We start from the raw sequence: 15,816 nt of genomic DNA, 5'->3' as shown, positions 1-15,816 counted from the left end.
GTCCCTCTCATTAGACTGTAAGCTCTTCAGTGCAGGGACTGTCTCTTTGTATTACACTCGTACTTAGAAGTCCTACCTGAGATTGGTCCCCAGCTGTGGCATAAACACACAATAAGAGACAGTCCCTTCACTAAAGAGCTCACAGTCTAAATAGCCAGGACAGACAAGAATGGGATGGGAAACAGAGGTATGTAAAGTGACATGATGAAGCAGGTTAGTGGCAGATCTGGGAATAGAACACAAGTCTACGTGTAGTCCAGGGGATAGGCCAGTGCCTTATCCATTGCCTTATACCAGCATTGGTTGGATTTCTAATGTATAGGTTGCTATGTCTGCACAATATGTTAACTTCAGAAAGATCACTCATGGTGTCTCTACATATTTGCAGGTGCAAACTTTTGAAGGTGAACAGTTATCTGGGCACCTGCAACTATCTCTTTATGGTGCAGTTCTCTGTCTGCTGTAGTCGTCTGCATAGATGCATAGGAAAATACAAAAACTGAGGGAAGGGAGAGGGAAGAGCTTGGAATCTTATTTAATAACTAGTAACTGAAAGTCCGTGCCCACCCATGGGTATGATATTTGGGTCAAATAATTCACCATCTCTGCAGTCTCCTTCATGCAACTAATGAAATTGTTGCATGCAAATTAGCTGTAGCGTAAGAGTGGTGATTTGTTGAGTTACCTCTATTGTCACAATGATGTAAGACTTTGCATGGTATAGATGCATGCCTTTATTGTAGCTGTTCAATGCATGGATGTAAATTGTAAAGTCACAATGGCTGAGAACTTAAATTGGATGGCAATAAACTCTGAAGCCCAGTGATGGTTGAACCTGGTGATATGCTGAACAAAGAGTTCTCAACCTTGCTTGTAGCTGTTTCCATTGCTTCATGCGGGCTAAACAGACATTCTAGACTTCAGAGTGACACACAGTGAGCATCCTGGAATCTTAGAACAGACTGTACAGCAGCTTTAAAATATTTTAATTACAGAGTTATTATTGGCTAAAAGGAAAAAAATGTAATGTTGTAGTTTAGTGCTAAAATATGTTGCATGCCTCAAGTGTGTTGGAATTTGTTTCTGTCCCTTTAGTAGTCCAATAAGTATGCTAATGGCCAAGGAATACTCACCCAGCTAGTGGCTTACTTCTACTATAAAATGGTGCCTTTGTGGCAGACATGCTAAACCCATGAAATTGTGCTTGTTTTTGGTTTAATTGGCTTGTAAGTTGCTTGTTTGACTTGTAGCTTGTCACTTCTTTTTGATCGGCTCCTGGCAAGGGGGGGAGAGAGTCGGGGTGCACAGCAGTCCCACCACAGTCTCAGACTGCACGCTGGGGGGATGTAGTCACGTAGAGTGTTGGGGTTCTTAGGAATTGGCTTGTTTTATGCTTGTTTTCGCTTGATTTTTGGCTTATTGTGAAAGTCAGGGTGCTTTATTTACTGTGTGAAATTTGGCAACTGTGCTTTGCAGTAAAGTCCATTGGATTTCATTTTTAACTATGTTTGAGGGAATTTCACTAACCACACCCTTCTAGTATGAAAAACAATAAGAAGATAAAGTTCTCTTGTGTACATTTTAATTAAAGTTTAAGATTTTTATTTAAGGTTGTGTAAACTGCTTATACGAATCTTCCATCCATTATGCTGCCATTTAAATGTGTTGTGTTTTCATGCAACAATGTCACTTTCAACTTTCTGTAGTAAAACCTACCTAATGGGGTACTTAAATATCATCCAGCATAGTTCTGATACCAGAAAGTGAGAATGAAAGTCACTAAAAGGCCACAAAACACAACTTGAGGGTTTGTAGAGGCATGGAGAGGAAATGCTAATACTTGAATGTTTCTCCTCTCTTCAAGACGTGCAGCTCTTCTGGGTTGGCAAAAGTTTTTTTTATATTTCATTTAAGAAACTGATTTGGGATCTTTACTCATAGCTGACATGGGAGTTGTTTCAAAGTTAAACTTTAAGGCTGCCCAGCCAGTTCTGAAGCACTGTTGAGTATGGTGAGGTGGGCTGAGAGTAAAAACACAGCATTTGCATTGCTGCTTGAGAATCGCTGGCAGCAGAAGTCAAAGAGACTTCGTAGCACTCAGCACTTTGGAGGTGTTGGAAAACATAATATGTTACTTATAATGGATTTGAGAGCTGTTTCGTCCCAATTCATCTTGAAAACTACAGGAACCTAGGTGGAGTTGTTGAGTGGATGCAAACCTATAGACTCTTTGTCTTTGTTGCTAAAATACTTAAGGATGGTAGTTATTCAATAGCATTGAGACCCTCATATTTAAGTGACAAAGGCTTAGCTGCTCATTAAGTAGGAGTTACTATGTGTGTGGTATGAAATCACTTATAAGGCCAACCAGACAGTGGAGAGAGTGGCTTTGGGGGCAGGGAACCCCAAAGCTCTAGTAAATCTAGAGTTAAAGGTTCCTACTGCAATCTTAACTCTCTCCTCTTTCAGAGGATCTGATCATGTAACTCTAGGCAATTTTATGTGATATTCAGCAAACAATACAATATTATCTAATGCAGTAATAAACTTGGAGACTTAAGATTCCATTAACCAAATGAACTTGCCCACGTTGCAAGTTATATCAAATTGTCTGAAAAACACAAATTGTGTCAAAGGGGAAGGTAGTTCTTGGAACTTTAACTGTTCTGTATACTGCCATTTTTTGTATTTGAGGAACCCTGTATGTCGCAGGATCATGACATAAATCTGCAACCTTCCTGTTGTCATGAAAATAGCAAAAGGCTCATCCCTGGCATCACGGTGATTTCCCCCTTCTTTGCAGAACTTCAAATCCCGGCTCCAAATCTGGGGGTGCTAGAGTTGCTCCGTGGAAAGGTTGTAAGAATTTTTTTAACATGGGCAAAAACAATATATTTTCCCTTATGTCATTCTTGAAAAGAGCTGAACTGTTTTAACTGACCTGTTCTAAAAAGAATTTAGCCTAAGGCAGGCACCTAGCATGGAAAATTTCAGTCTGAAGTTTGGCTAAATTATGAGTTGCTGAAAATGGGGCCTTATAATGGAAGGCATTGAGCAAGCTTTATTATTGGTGGCGCTGCCAGCTCCACTTATCATGTGAAGCATGTGTTACCAGTTCTGTAATCATGTAATGAAAGCCTCTGTTGTAATCTGTACATTAGAGGAGGAGAGCTAAACTTGACATGCTAACCTTAACTCTGAATTTCCTTACTTGTGGTTAAAACCTCAAATTTAACATAGCTTTTAGCACATAATACAGGGATAGGCAACCTATGATTTTCAGCTGCACTCTCACTGCCCGAGTCCTGGCCACCAGTCCAGGGGGCTCTGCATTTTAATTTAATTTTAAGTGAAGTTTCTTAAACATTTTAAAAACCTTTTTTACTTTACAGACAACAATAGTTTAGTTATACATTATAGACATAGAAAGAGACCTTCTAAACCTTAACTTAGAGTGAATAAATGAAGACTTGGCACACCACTTCTGAAAGGTTGCCAACCCCTCACATAATACCTTTATTCCTATATTGTAGCATTGTACAGCATATAAGATGAGTGAACTCATGCTCTCACACACTCATTACAGAAAAATAATGATCATAAACCCAGGGCCAAGTCCTGCTCTTAATAAAGTTAATGGCAAAACTGCTGCTGAATTCAGTGAGTATAATGTTGGGAATGAATCGCTTTCTTTTCCACCTAGTTACATTTCTGAGTGTGTCCTTGAATCCTGATAGCTTTGATTTGACAAGCTGCAGTATGTTTCTAGCTCAAGTAGTGTGTACTACAATAAAGAGTGTACCATATATATAATAGTTTATTGGACATATAATGGATTAGCATTAGCACCAACCTCCTGGAAGGTTTTTATGCTGTCAGGGCATTCCACTAGCGTTTACTCCTGCATGAGTCCTACATGACTCTTCAAACATCTGTTAAACTATAGTGTCTGATTCCTTATTCATATCAAGATGTTTTCAGTTTTCTGTCTTTCTGTACCTTAAGGCTTAATGCAATTGTTAATGTTTAGTAATATATACATAAAATTCCATCAAGCAATATGGTTCCTTTTTTAATTTTTTGCTTTAAAAATGAAAGACTTGGGTAGAATGTCCTGTTGTCACCATTCTGGCAAACCTTCAGTGACTTCTAATACAGAGAAACTGTTTCCCGTAATTGAGGGTTGACAAATCAATATGGGCCAGGGTGAAAACTCTTCTTTTTCCAATATTGAAGTTTCATGTTGATTGTGGTAAATGCTACTGTTGATGACGTATTGGAGGTAAGTACTGCAGACTTCAGCAGCAGGTTTTCTAGGTGCAGTGTTTGATGTTTGTAGCATCTGTTTGTTTTTTATCTTGGCCTTTTTTAGAGAGGCTGCTTTGATTTTCTGTTTGTTCCTGCTCTCAGAGGATTTTCAGAAATGGCAACTTAACAGACTAACAACTTTCCAGTGGTCTCTGTCTGTACAAAGTATTCATATTTGATACTTTGCAAGGGAAAATTAACATCCAACTAAACTACTTGAAGTTCAGCATTGTTTGCTTGAAAATACCAACATGTTATATTGAGGAGGGTTTTAAGCTGTTCTTAAGACGTGAAGCATGTAGCAGCAAGGACTTTTGGAAGGTGCTGTGATGGATTAAAGCTTATCCAAGATTGGCTAGTGAAAATAAAGGGAATGTAATATCAAAAATAGTCTTAGAAGCAGTTAAACAGTTGTGCGGAGGTGGTGAAAATGTCATTTTTAGGCTTCTTCCAAAAGTATGAATTGTTTACTATAAAACGTTTTTTTTAAATTCTTTCCTTAAAAATTATTTTCTTGAGTAAAAATACAACCCACATTTCATAGATGTTATTTGTCTAAGGAAAACATGAACTATAAAGATGCGGAACCATTAGAGCTGCAAAGAAGCAGACACAATTTAAACAATCTATATTGAAGCCCATGGTTCAAGAATATACTTGGAAAAAACCCTTTCTTTTGAGCTTTTACAGTCTTATAAGTGTTAACAAGTATGAGGTGTCAGTTCATTTGCTTGTGAGCAAGTTTCCACATCACCAAAACATATCAGACTTTATACCTATGGCCAGGATTTAAAAAAAAAAAAAAAAAAAAAAAGTGTTAACCAAAGTTAGGCTTCTAAATTCATATGCTGGCTTCTAAAAGTTGTCTGATCTTTAGAAAGGGCTGAGTATCATCAGCTCCCATTGACTTCCCTGAATGCAAAATTCATTTTAAAAGATCTTAATTTTAACTCCTTCACCTAAAAGATTTCCTAAGTAGAGGTTACTTCATAAGAGATGGCTTGTGGGAACAATTTCCTTCTAACCAACACTCCTGTTTCTTGTACCCATTACAAGAAACTCAGCTTGACATGTACCAATGGATAGTGCGTTGTATATGTACAGTACATGAGGAAGATAGGGAAAGAGACTACTGATTTTTATTGAGGCCTACTCTGAGATGTGAGTGTATTCTGAATTAGCTTCTATTAAAATATTTTGTCTTTGTAGAATCTGGGGGAGAACTGGACATTGTGGTTACCTCCAATAAAGAAGTAAAAGTTGCTGCCATTCGAGATGCTTTCCAAGAAGTCTTTGGAATGGCCACAGTTACAGGAGAAGCTGGACTGTCTAACATTGCACCACAACCTGTGGGCTATGCAGCTGGATTAAAAGTAAGGGGTTAATGGCAATGTTGAAAGTTTTGTGCAGATCAGTGATCATGAGTGGAGCAATTTGCCTAGAACAATCCCATCCTCTGAGAGATACCTTTTTGTCTCCCCAGAAAAATTAAATGGGGAAGCTTTCTTGTTCATTACTATCTTTGTGTATAGGTGTCATCTATGCCAAGTCAGTCATTAGAAAGTGGTCTCAGGCATTTGTGTCGTGTTGCAAAGACTGTTAAAGGGCATAAATATTTTGTCAATTTTCTACAAGGTCACTGACTGCAAATATACCTAGCATATTGTGTCAGATCATAAGAGTTTCACGGTGTATCAATGCTTGGTCCACTGTCTACTTTTCAGTACCATTTTAAATACATTACACTAGTTTTAAAGGAGAGAGTCTCCTATGATGTTACCAACTTGACAAAGTTTTAACACAACCAGAGCATAATGCTAGAGAATATAGGTGAGAGTAATAGAAACATTTACAATCTTTAACCATGGCGAAACTCGGCACCATTACAAGTAAAGGTGTCTTAACTTTCTTTCAATGTAAAGCTAGTTATTTTTCACAGGAAGTCAGTAATTTGATTTGTAATGAACTAAAGCAAATTTGAAACTGTCAAAGTTTTATCACAGTTCCCGTAACTTTTGGGATTCTAAAGGAATCATTTTTTATTTCAAAATGTTGTTTATTATGCAACACGAAAGGCTTTTTGAACAGTATCTGTTGTATATCTTAATGATAAAAGTTAAATTCATCAGCTTTATGCTGTGTTGTGACGTGAGGAGAATATTTTCTAACAACTTGTTACGTTGTCATCTAGGGAGCTCAGGAAAGGATAGACAGCTTGCGTCGGACTGGAGTGATACATGAGAAACAGCCTGCTGTATCTGTAGAAAATTTCATCGCAGAATTGCTTCCTGACAAGTGAGAGGCATAAACATATTCTTTGGAAGAAAAATCGTTCTGTATCAGGTCCAGGTGCCCCGTAAAGATTTGTTAGCAGTATTCTACTTGGGAGATGAAAGGAGAAAATCTGTCAGTGTACGGTATTCTCTTAGCAGGCTCTGCTTTGATGAAATTGTTCAGCTTCTTGTCCAAAAAATCTTGAGAGCTTAATAGCTAAATTCTGTCAGGTTTTTGAGACTCAAAGTTGAAAAACATGCCACAGTTGCACTTAAATCTGCAGAAGTGAGAGACTTATAATAAAGTAAGAGTTGGAATTGGTTACTAGTTCTGTTCTGAAATGACAACTGATTTGGAGAGTATACTGGGTAGGTACTGAGATTCTAGTAATGTTATGCTGAGGTAGTACCTTCATCTAATAACATTATTATATTCTCAAGTCTGGTCAGTTTTCCTTTACTGTTCACACAAAATGTACTTCCCAGCACTGCTCTCAGCAGTTGACAGGCTTTTGTTTTGGAGTTTACATTAACGTGTTTTCTAAACAAACTATTTTCCTAAGAAAAGATGGAACTGACAAGTAATTGTTGAGGTAATTCGTTTCATAATACAATTTGAGAAGTATTAGGGCCCATTTCTTGTTTGTCTTATATGATTTCTTCAGAAAATACATCTTAAGAGGGGAAAAAAAAAACAAGAACCCCTCCACAGCCTTGCCGATGTGCTGGGCTTTGATTTGTTTATTTTTTTGAACCTACTCTGCTTCATTCAGTTATACTTTTCAAAGCTACCTTTAATACCTTATGTATAAGATGGAGCTTGGATTTTAACCCTGCCAGAGTTGCCAGAATTCCATTCTTCAATTGGTTGATGTTCTTTACTGTTTAAAGGTTTGGGTAACTTGTGTGCCATTGCAGGTGGTTTGACATTGGATGTCTGATTGTTGAAGATCCAGTCCATGGAATTCATCTAGAAACTTTTACCCAAGCGACACCAGTGCCTCTGGAATACATTCAACAGGTGAGGTTTTTTTCATCTTTTATCAGGGGGTAGACTTATGGCCTGAGCATTAGGATTCAGAACTCATAAGAACTAGTCTCATCACTGACATGGATTCTCTGGGCAGTTACCTTTCCATTTATAAAATGAGGCTACAGTCTACCTGAAAGTTGTTGTGAAAGTTAGTCAATATGTGTAGTGGCTTTTTGCAGATAAACACTGTACAAGTCTCATTACTTTTTTAAGTTAAAAAATCCAAAACAACTTGTGTAGACACATTTCAGTTTGCAAACACGATTTTTCATAGGTAGTCATTTAAATCCAAGATGACAGTTGGGAAAAGCCATGTCATAAAGATCTAGATTGTGCCCCGGAAAGAAATTTAAATTTTAAATTGCTTTCAGTAAAGAATAATGGAATGTTTGAAAATAATGAATTATTAAAACACACTCTGCAGGTTACCGCTGAGTCAATATATTTTTCCATCAGTGAAAAGATGGCAGTTTCTGAATCATAATGCTTGCATTTGTATTAAGTGTGACTTAATGACACTACAAGCTATTGCCCCATCCCACAATATTTGAGGGCCAAAGTGGTGAGCCAGCATGGAGTCCTATTGCCTTCAGTGAACCTATATGCAAGTGCAAGGGTCTTCCCGTGCATGGTGTTTTGCTGGGCTGACCTTCTGTTTAGCATATTTAATCTTGGTCTTAGGTTATTTTGCACATAAGGATCAGTTTTATTGTTTTAAGTTGTCTTGTCACTTTAAGTGAAGTGTAGCCTTGATCTGGGGGACTTGGTATTCACCACTACTGGATTCAATTCCTGGCATTACCACAGACTCAATATCACCTTTTCTAAGGGCCTTAGCCACCCCCTATTCCTTAACTTGCCCTTCTTTACTTGCCATCTCCACAGAAGTATTGAGAGTTTCAATTAATAGTAAAACTATTTGAGAGGTTTGGCTGAGATGAGCTGCGTGAGTGCAAATTGTTTGTATACATAAATGTTAGCATTTTAACAATGTGACCTAGACTCCATTTAGATCTTCATTTATAAAATATGTAGCTATCACATAAGACTTGAGGCAAAGTTTAATGACTTTTTAAAAAGTTGAGTTCATAAATATGATTTAAACTGCCAACAGTTAGCAGCAAACAGACAATCCCAAAATTCAGTAGCAGCAACCACTATGGAGGAAATAAGAATAAACAAACAACTGCCCTGTTATTTCTTAATGAGTGGGAGGTATCTCCTATACAAACCTGTGTATGAGTTAAAACCCTGCATAAACAGATTCTTTGTTCTGAGGCTGTGACCTTAGAAGATGTAGGCTGTGATCTTTCCTCTTTGGCCTGTGGCACTCCAACAAAGAGAGGGAATTTCAGAACTGACTCTCCAATCAGAATGCCCTTTGAAGGTTTAAACTTCAGAATGTCTGAGCTCATGTCAGAGATGCAAGATAGGTGAGGTAATATCTTTTAATAGCCTAACTTCTGTTGGTGAGAAAGATGGGCCCTGAAGAAGACATCTGTAAAAGCTCCAAAGCTTCTCTTCCTTGCCAATTGAAGTTGGTCCAATAAAAGATATTACCTTATCCACTTTGTCTCTCCAGTATCCTGGGGTCTGCCTGGCTACAGCTACACTTCATGCAAGTTAGTTTATCTCATCCACTTTAAAGGACACAAATCAAATATAACCTAACATCATCTAGCTTTTGCAAAACATAACCAATAAAAATATTTTCCTATTGTTTCCCAACATTTTTCTGTAGGAACTTTCCCATGAAAAATTGCTAATCAAAACTATATTCAGAACAAAAACTAACCTCAGTTTCAGTTTTTGAAAACCCAAAACACCCAGATGTGATTGTTTATCTGTCTTGCTACTAAATCCAATGGAAGACTGCTTGAATCTTTTTTCACTTTAATTTTTCAGAACTTTGTCCAACTTTTCCAAAAGGAAAAATGTAACTTTTTTTGGTCTTGTGAGCCTTGTTGACTTGTATTCAATTTGTGATCCACTGTAACCCTGAGATCATTTTTCAGCAGTACTATCACATAACCATTTATTCACCATTTTGTAGTTGTGCATTTAATTTTTCCTTCCTAAGTGTAGTACTTGGCATTGTCTTTACTAAATTGCATACAAAAGTAAAAATACAATTGTTAGTGGCTAAGACCTAACTCAATAAGCCACAACCTTTGTTCAAGGCAAATTTCTTACCAATCTTTCCAGTCATGGCTGCCTTTCTGTCAAAGATCTTTGCCTAAGCAGGTTTTTTACTTACATTCAGGTCCCAGAGACTTCAGCCCCCTTGGCTGAATTATCTGTCTTTCTCAGCTTGCAAGAGCTCTGGCCCCTTGTCTCTGTCCAGTGATGAACACCAGGATGGCTTTTTCTCTCTCCTTATATCTTCCCAATCTCACTGTTTTGTCCCCAGACTCAGGATGGACCTCTGGCTGTTCTTCCCTTTCTGTGGACTTTCTATCCCAATGCTGATTCACATGTAAAATGACTTTTTGTTTTGATTCAACAGTGCTACCTTCCCTCCTGTCTAGGGAAAAACGTGTTTCTCTCTGTGTTTGGTCACAGACTTTAAAGCATAATATCACTGAGTATCCAAATTTCCTCATATAGTGTTAATACATACATTTCATAATGATATTAATCAACGGTGTGGTACTAGCTTTCATAAAAGGCCTTACTTGATACACATTTATAAAAAAATATATATACAATCAGTTAATTCCATTACTTATTGTTTGAGGTTCAAATCCCCTCCAGAGGCTCTCTCTCCCACTCGCTGGATTGATATCTTTGTTTACCTTTCTATAGAACTGTGCCTTCATGGTCTGCCTGACCAGCAAATACATATTTCTTTGTTTAGGTCAGACTGGCCTTATGTATTGCTTTCCAGTGACATATTACATGCCATCTTTTGGGTATGTATCATGATGGTGTGTCAGATGTGGTGAGCATGTCAGGCCTGATAAGAGTTGCTGACACAGAGTAGTAAACCATCAATGGGTCTCAGTGTTACAGCATACACTCCACTCCATTACCTAAGTCATTAATGAAAATGTTGAATTAGTACCAGGCCCAGGAGTGACCCCTGTGGGAGCCAACTAGATAGCCCTCCCAGTTTGACAGCAAACTCTAGATAACTACTCTTTGAGTACAATCTTCCAACCAGTTGTGCATCCACCTTATAGTAATTTCCTTAGGGCTTGTCTACATCAGAAAGTTGCAGCGCTGGTGAGGGAGTTACAGCGCTGCAACTTTGAAGGTGTACACATCTGCAGGGCACCACCAGCGCTGCAACTCCCTGTTTGCAGCGCTGGCCGTACTCCCGTTTTGTCTCGGGTGTAGAGGATCCAGCGCTGGTGATCCAGCGCTGGTAATCCAATGTAGACAGTTACCAGCGCTTTTCTTGACCTCCGTGGAAGGAGGAAGCCTCTGGTAATCAAGCTGGTTTCCTTTCCCGGTTTGCTCTCTCGGTCCCGGAGCCACCCAGCAAACCGCAGGGAAGGAGACCTGCTTGCTCGGGGTTCCGGGACCGAGAGAGCAAACCGGGAAAGGAGACCAGCTTCGCCGCGGTTTGCTCTCGCATTCCCGGAGCCACCCAGCAAACCGCAGGGAAGGAGACCTGCTTGCTCGGGGTTCCGGGACCGAGAGAGCAAACCGGGAACGCCGCGGTTTGCTCTCTCGGTCCCGGAGCCACCCAGCAAACCGCAGGGAAGGAGACCTGCTTGCTCGGGGTTCCGGGACCGAGAGAGCAAACCGCGGCGAAGCTGGTTTCCTTTCCCGGTTTGCTCTCTCGGTCCCGGAACCCCGAGCAAGCAGGTCTCCTTCCCTGCGGTTTGCTGGGTGGCTCCGGGACCGAGAGAGCAAACCGCGGCGAAGCTGGTTTCCTTTCCCGGTTTGCTCTCTCGTCCCGGAACCCCCCTTGAAGCCGCCCAACAGCGCTGCAGTGTGGCCACATCTAACACCACTTGCAGCGCTGGTTGCTGTAAGTGTGGCCACTCTGCAGCGCTGGCCCTATACAGCTGTACTAATACAGCTGTAACAACCAGCGCTGCAAAATTTTAGATGTAGACATGGCCTTAGTTTGCTTATGAGAATGTCAGACTGTATAAGAAGTTTTACTAAAACAAAGATGTCACATCTACTGCTTCCCTCTTAGTCAGTAGCAAATAACTCTGTAAAAAACGGAAAGTAGATTTGTTTGGTATGATTTGTCCTTGACAAAGCCAAGCTGGCTATTCCCTATAACCCTGTTATTCACTAGGTGCTTACAAATTGATTGTATAGTAATTTGTACCAGTAACTTGCCAGGGATCTGTTATGTAGTTTCCTGGGTTTTCTTTGTTCTTGTTTTTAAAGATAAGTACTACTTTTATCCTTTTCCTTACCTCTTCTCCCTGAGTTCTCAAAGATAACTGCTAATGGTTTTAAGATTGCTGAAACTAGTTCCTTAAGTACCCTACTGACCTGAATGCATCTAACTTATCTAAATATTCTTTAACCTGTTCTTTCCCTGTTTTGGCTTGCATTCCTTCTCCCTTGTTGTTCATACTAATTGTGTTAGTATCTTGTCACCCATCAATCATTTTGGTGAGGACTGAAGCAAAATAGATAAGAAATACCTCAGCCTTCTTGATCATCTATTAGTAGCTCTCTTCTCCCCTCCTGCCCCTCCCCTCCCGCCCCCCAGGACTTTACCCTCAACCAAGTGAGTGGACAGGAATACAACATGCACCCCCCTGACTCCTTCACCCTCACTGCCAGAGCCCTGTGCTCATTGCTGAGCTGCTCAGGGTCATATCTGGAGTGTCATTCATGCCCATATGGATGAGCAGCATGAAGTAGTGGTTGGAGGGACACAGGAGCCTTAGCAACTTTCCTGTAACATCTCAGGTGTAGGCTCTAGGCTAGCAGAACACCTCCTGAAATATCATGTCAGGTTGGCAGTTGGATTCCTTCATTCCCCTCGAAAGGGAGTCCCTGACCACCAACATTTTGCACTGCCTTTTTGGCGTTGGGGCTGGCCGTAAGCATACTAGCTTTGGGCACAGGTGACTCCTCTTTCTCAGCCATTGAGGCCTGCTTCTCATGTATTACCATCTGTCACGATTATCTATTCTCTTATTAAACAATTATTTTGCTGCTGATTTAATTCTCTGGAGAGGAAACTTTGATCTTGCATCAAAAGTGTTGTATATTCTTGTCAATGAAAACAATGTTAGGGCAGAATTTGGTTATATTCTAGCAAATGTACTGGCATTTGTCATCTAATGGTATATTGCTTCTACAGGACAGTAGGATCTAGTGAGGCTGTGCACACAATATGGGTATTTCAACTTAGGTAGACAGTGGACACGCTGGATCTGATTGAGTCAGTGGGAATGTTGCCACAGCAAGGAGCTATGACTGTAACCCATTGTAATTTTAATGAAATTAGCATGATATGGTGATCTAAGTAGTTGACACCCAGTTCTGATATGAACTCCCTCTAATTTTGGGCAAATTGCTTGGAGTCTCTGCCTGATTTTCCACTTTGAAATGGGATACTTACTTGTTTTACAGGGTTGTTATAAGGATTATAATATTTTTAAAGCCCATTGAAAGATGAAAATCAGTAGATATATAAGTAACTTTATTGATCACATCTGTTTGGCAGCTTTTTTATATAACATTCTGGTAATGACAAAGTGACTTTATTTTAATAGTCATGCTGTACTCCAGCTCTGGGAATGTCTAATGGTTGTCTAAGATTGTAATATGTAGGACTATGAAAAACTGTTGGGGAGGGCAGAGTGGTAACCAGTTATTGTGGGACAAACTTTTAGGGTCAGATTCTAATACCCTTTCTCCTTGTATATTCTTATTCAGGGTGTTCTATTAAAATCACTGAGACTACTGACCAAATAAAGTGTTAATCCAGGGGACTATGGATATTAGAACCTGGCCCTTTATCTCATTCATTTAATAACATCTCCTCAAATTATTACACAGGCTCAGAGTCTCACTCCCCAGGACTACAATCTAAGATGGTCAGGTCTTTTGGTGACAGTTGGTGAAGTGCTGGAGAAGAATTTACTGAATATCAACAGGACTGATTGGCATGTGTCATTCACTGGTATGTCCCGTCGACAAATGATCTACAGTGCAGCCAAGGCTATAGCAGGAATGTACAAACAACACTTACCACCCAGGACCATTTGAAAGAAGCTTGACTCATCACACTGAGTACTGTTTTTCTGTTCAGTTTGATACGAAGGAAGAGATTGCAGCTTCTGCCAATATACAAGTCCTCTGTGGATACAGCACAATTTTGTAATCTACCTGTCAACTGTAATTTTTTTTAAAAATGAGAACTGTTCCAATTATGGAAATGAACAACTCAATTTTTTAATAATCCAGTATAATTAATGAGAAGGGAATTAGAAGCAAACAGATACATTTGTAGCAGGGCCAAATAGCATTAACATTTGTAAGGTGGAGTGCATTTTCATTTCAGACAATAGGTATTTGCTGAGACACTTATACTTGAGTAAATAAAATATTGTTAATTTTTTAAAAGGGGGTGAGGGTACAAATATTCTTTTGCATTTCAGTCGAGGCACTACCCTGTATTTTCTAGATGTCTAAATTTTGGAAGTATTTAGCACTTCGTAGGGTTGGCCCTAGATGTGCATGATCTCAGAACTGTTGCTGAATAGTTCTAAAACATCTTAAAAGTGAACAGCCGAGGTAGGGCATAAGTCCATGCTCAAATGTATCCAAGGTGTGGGCCAAAATAACTTTGAATGTTCATCTTCCATACCTCTTTTTAAAAAAAAATACCTTTTCTGAAGTATGGTCCAAGCCAACTCCCCTAGAAACTAATGAATTAGGCACTTCATACACATGAAAATGTGTCAACAACTCAGTATAACACAATTCACTTACTCCAGCATTTATTTACATACTGTCATCCAGGGTACATAACACAAGCTCTTATGTAATTTTCTTTATCAGTTTTCATCTACAACAAGTTAATATAGCAAACATTCTATATTTTCCAAAGCAGGAATAGACTTCTGCATGGTGTGATAGGTGTTGTTGATTCACTTCTTCTCCTATATATCTTTGATATCTGCCCTTCATAGCTGAAGATACCCCATATCTGTGCTCAAAGATCATTCTAAATCTCTATTCAGAAATAGAGAAGTTATTGTAAAAGAATATTTTGATAATAGGTTTGTTTTAAAAACAAATAATGAATTCTTTGTTCGCCTTAAACACTAGCTTTTCAGCTTGAACTGCTCTGCCTTTATCTTTTGTAGATGCTTTCAAAGAACATTTTTATATGCCATATAGTGTCTAGCCAACTTCTTATATTTGTACCCAGTGAAACCTGTCCTTTTTCCAAGTAATATATTTTGCCATAATTGGCTCAGTGTAAATTAATGTTAAATAAACATTTTTCCTACAGAATTAAACCTTTATCATGTAAGGTTTTTTTTAAATAGTTTGCTTGAATTAGTGTAACTTTTACTGCGTCTTAAACAGGCCATTTGTTTAACTGGTATGTAGTGACACAGCATAGCTTGTTATCTGAAAATAGAAACCTACTAGTTCAATATTTTTGGATCAAGAGCGCAAAATAAGAGAGAAGTGGGCACGAACAAGCTCTTTTTTTTGCTTCGCTGCTCTGAGTCTCTAAACCATTCAATCTCAGGCCCTCTTTTCTTTCTCAAATTTACAATATTTGACCTCTTCCCCAGGAAAAGTGGGGTTTGGATAATATAATGATGAAGACCACAGAGGTATGTAGAAAGACTTTTCTTGTGGAGTCATGTCTCTTCCCTCCTTGTGAATCTTTTGAAAATAACTGAATAATAAAAGTAAATCAAGAATCTGAGATAGTATCAGGAGAAGAAAATCAAGCAAATGAAAATCACTCCAGAAACAATTACAGAATGAGTGTGTCTCCAGTCAATTTTATTTGTAGTATAACTGTGGCAGGCAACATGCTACCTGGAAAATATTTTCAGCAAAGATGGTAAGCTGCTGCTATGTCTAATCCTGTCTGTAAGAGCAGCCTGGCCTTTTCCATCATAATCCAAAAAAAATGGTACAGAAACCTCTTGTCTGCTAGCCTTCAGTAAGGGGATCTTTGCCCTTTCAACTCATGGATTTTTTTTTCTTGAATACATGTTGTGAAAAATGTTAGTTGCTCTTTTCCCC

At 38.9% G+C, this 15,816-nt stretch overlaps 1 protein-coding gene across 4 annotated transcripts in view; it reads left to right on the top strand.

Moving 5' to 3' along the window:
• The window catches only part of PRRC1 (proline rich coiled-coil 1), a 37,782-nt gene extending 22,714 nt beyond the window's left edge, over nucleotides 1-15,068 (top strand). For all 4 annotated transcript variants that reach the window (XM_030566129.1, XM_030566127.1, XM_030566130.1 and 1 more), the window contains exons 6-9: nucleotides 5,518-5,681; nucleotides 6,500-6,603; nucleotides 7,500-7,602; nucleotides 13,600-15,068. In XM_030566129.1, the coding sequence (XP_030421989.1) occupies nucleotides 5,518-5,681; nucleotides 6,500-6,603; nucleotides 7,500-7,602; nucleotides 13,600-13,809 (581 nt within the window). In that variant the 3' untranslated portion in view covers nucleotides 13,810-15,068. The remainder of the gene's footprint in view (nucleotides 1-5,517; nucleotides 5,682-6,499; nucleotides 6,604-7,499; nucleotides 7,603-13,599) is intronic.
• The last annotated feature ends 748 nt before the right edge of the window (nucleotides 15,069-15,816 follow it).

The sequence above is a fragment of the Gopherus evgoodei genome, chromosome 6 (assembly GCF_007399415.2).
Source record: "Gopherus evgoodei ecotype Sinaloan lineage chromosome 6, rGopEvg1_v1.p, whole genome shotgun sequence".
NCBI classification, from domain to species: domain Eukaryota; kingdom Metazoa; phylum Chordata; order Testudines; family Testudinidae; genus Gopherus; species Gopherus evgoodei.
This window is presented reverse-complemented; position numbering and strand designations above follow the sequence as displayed.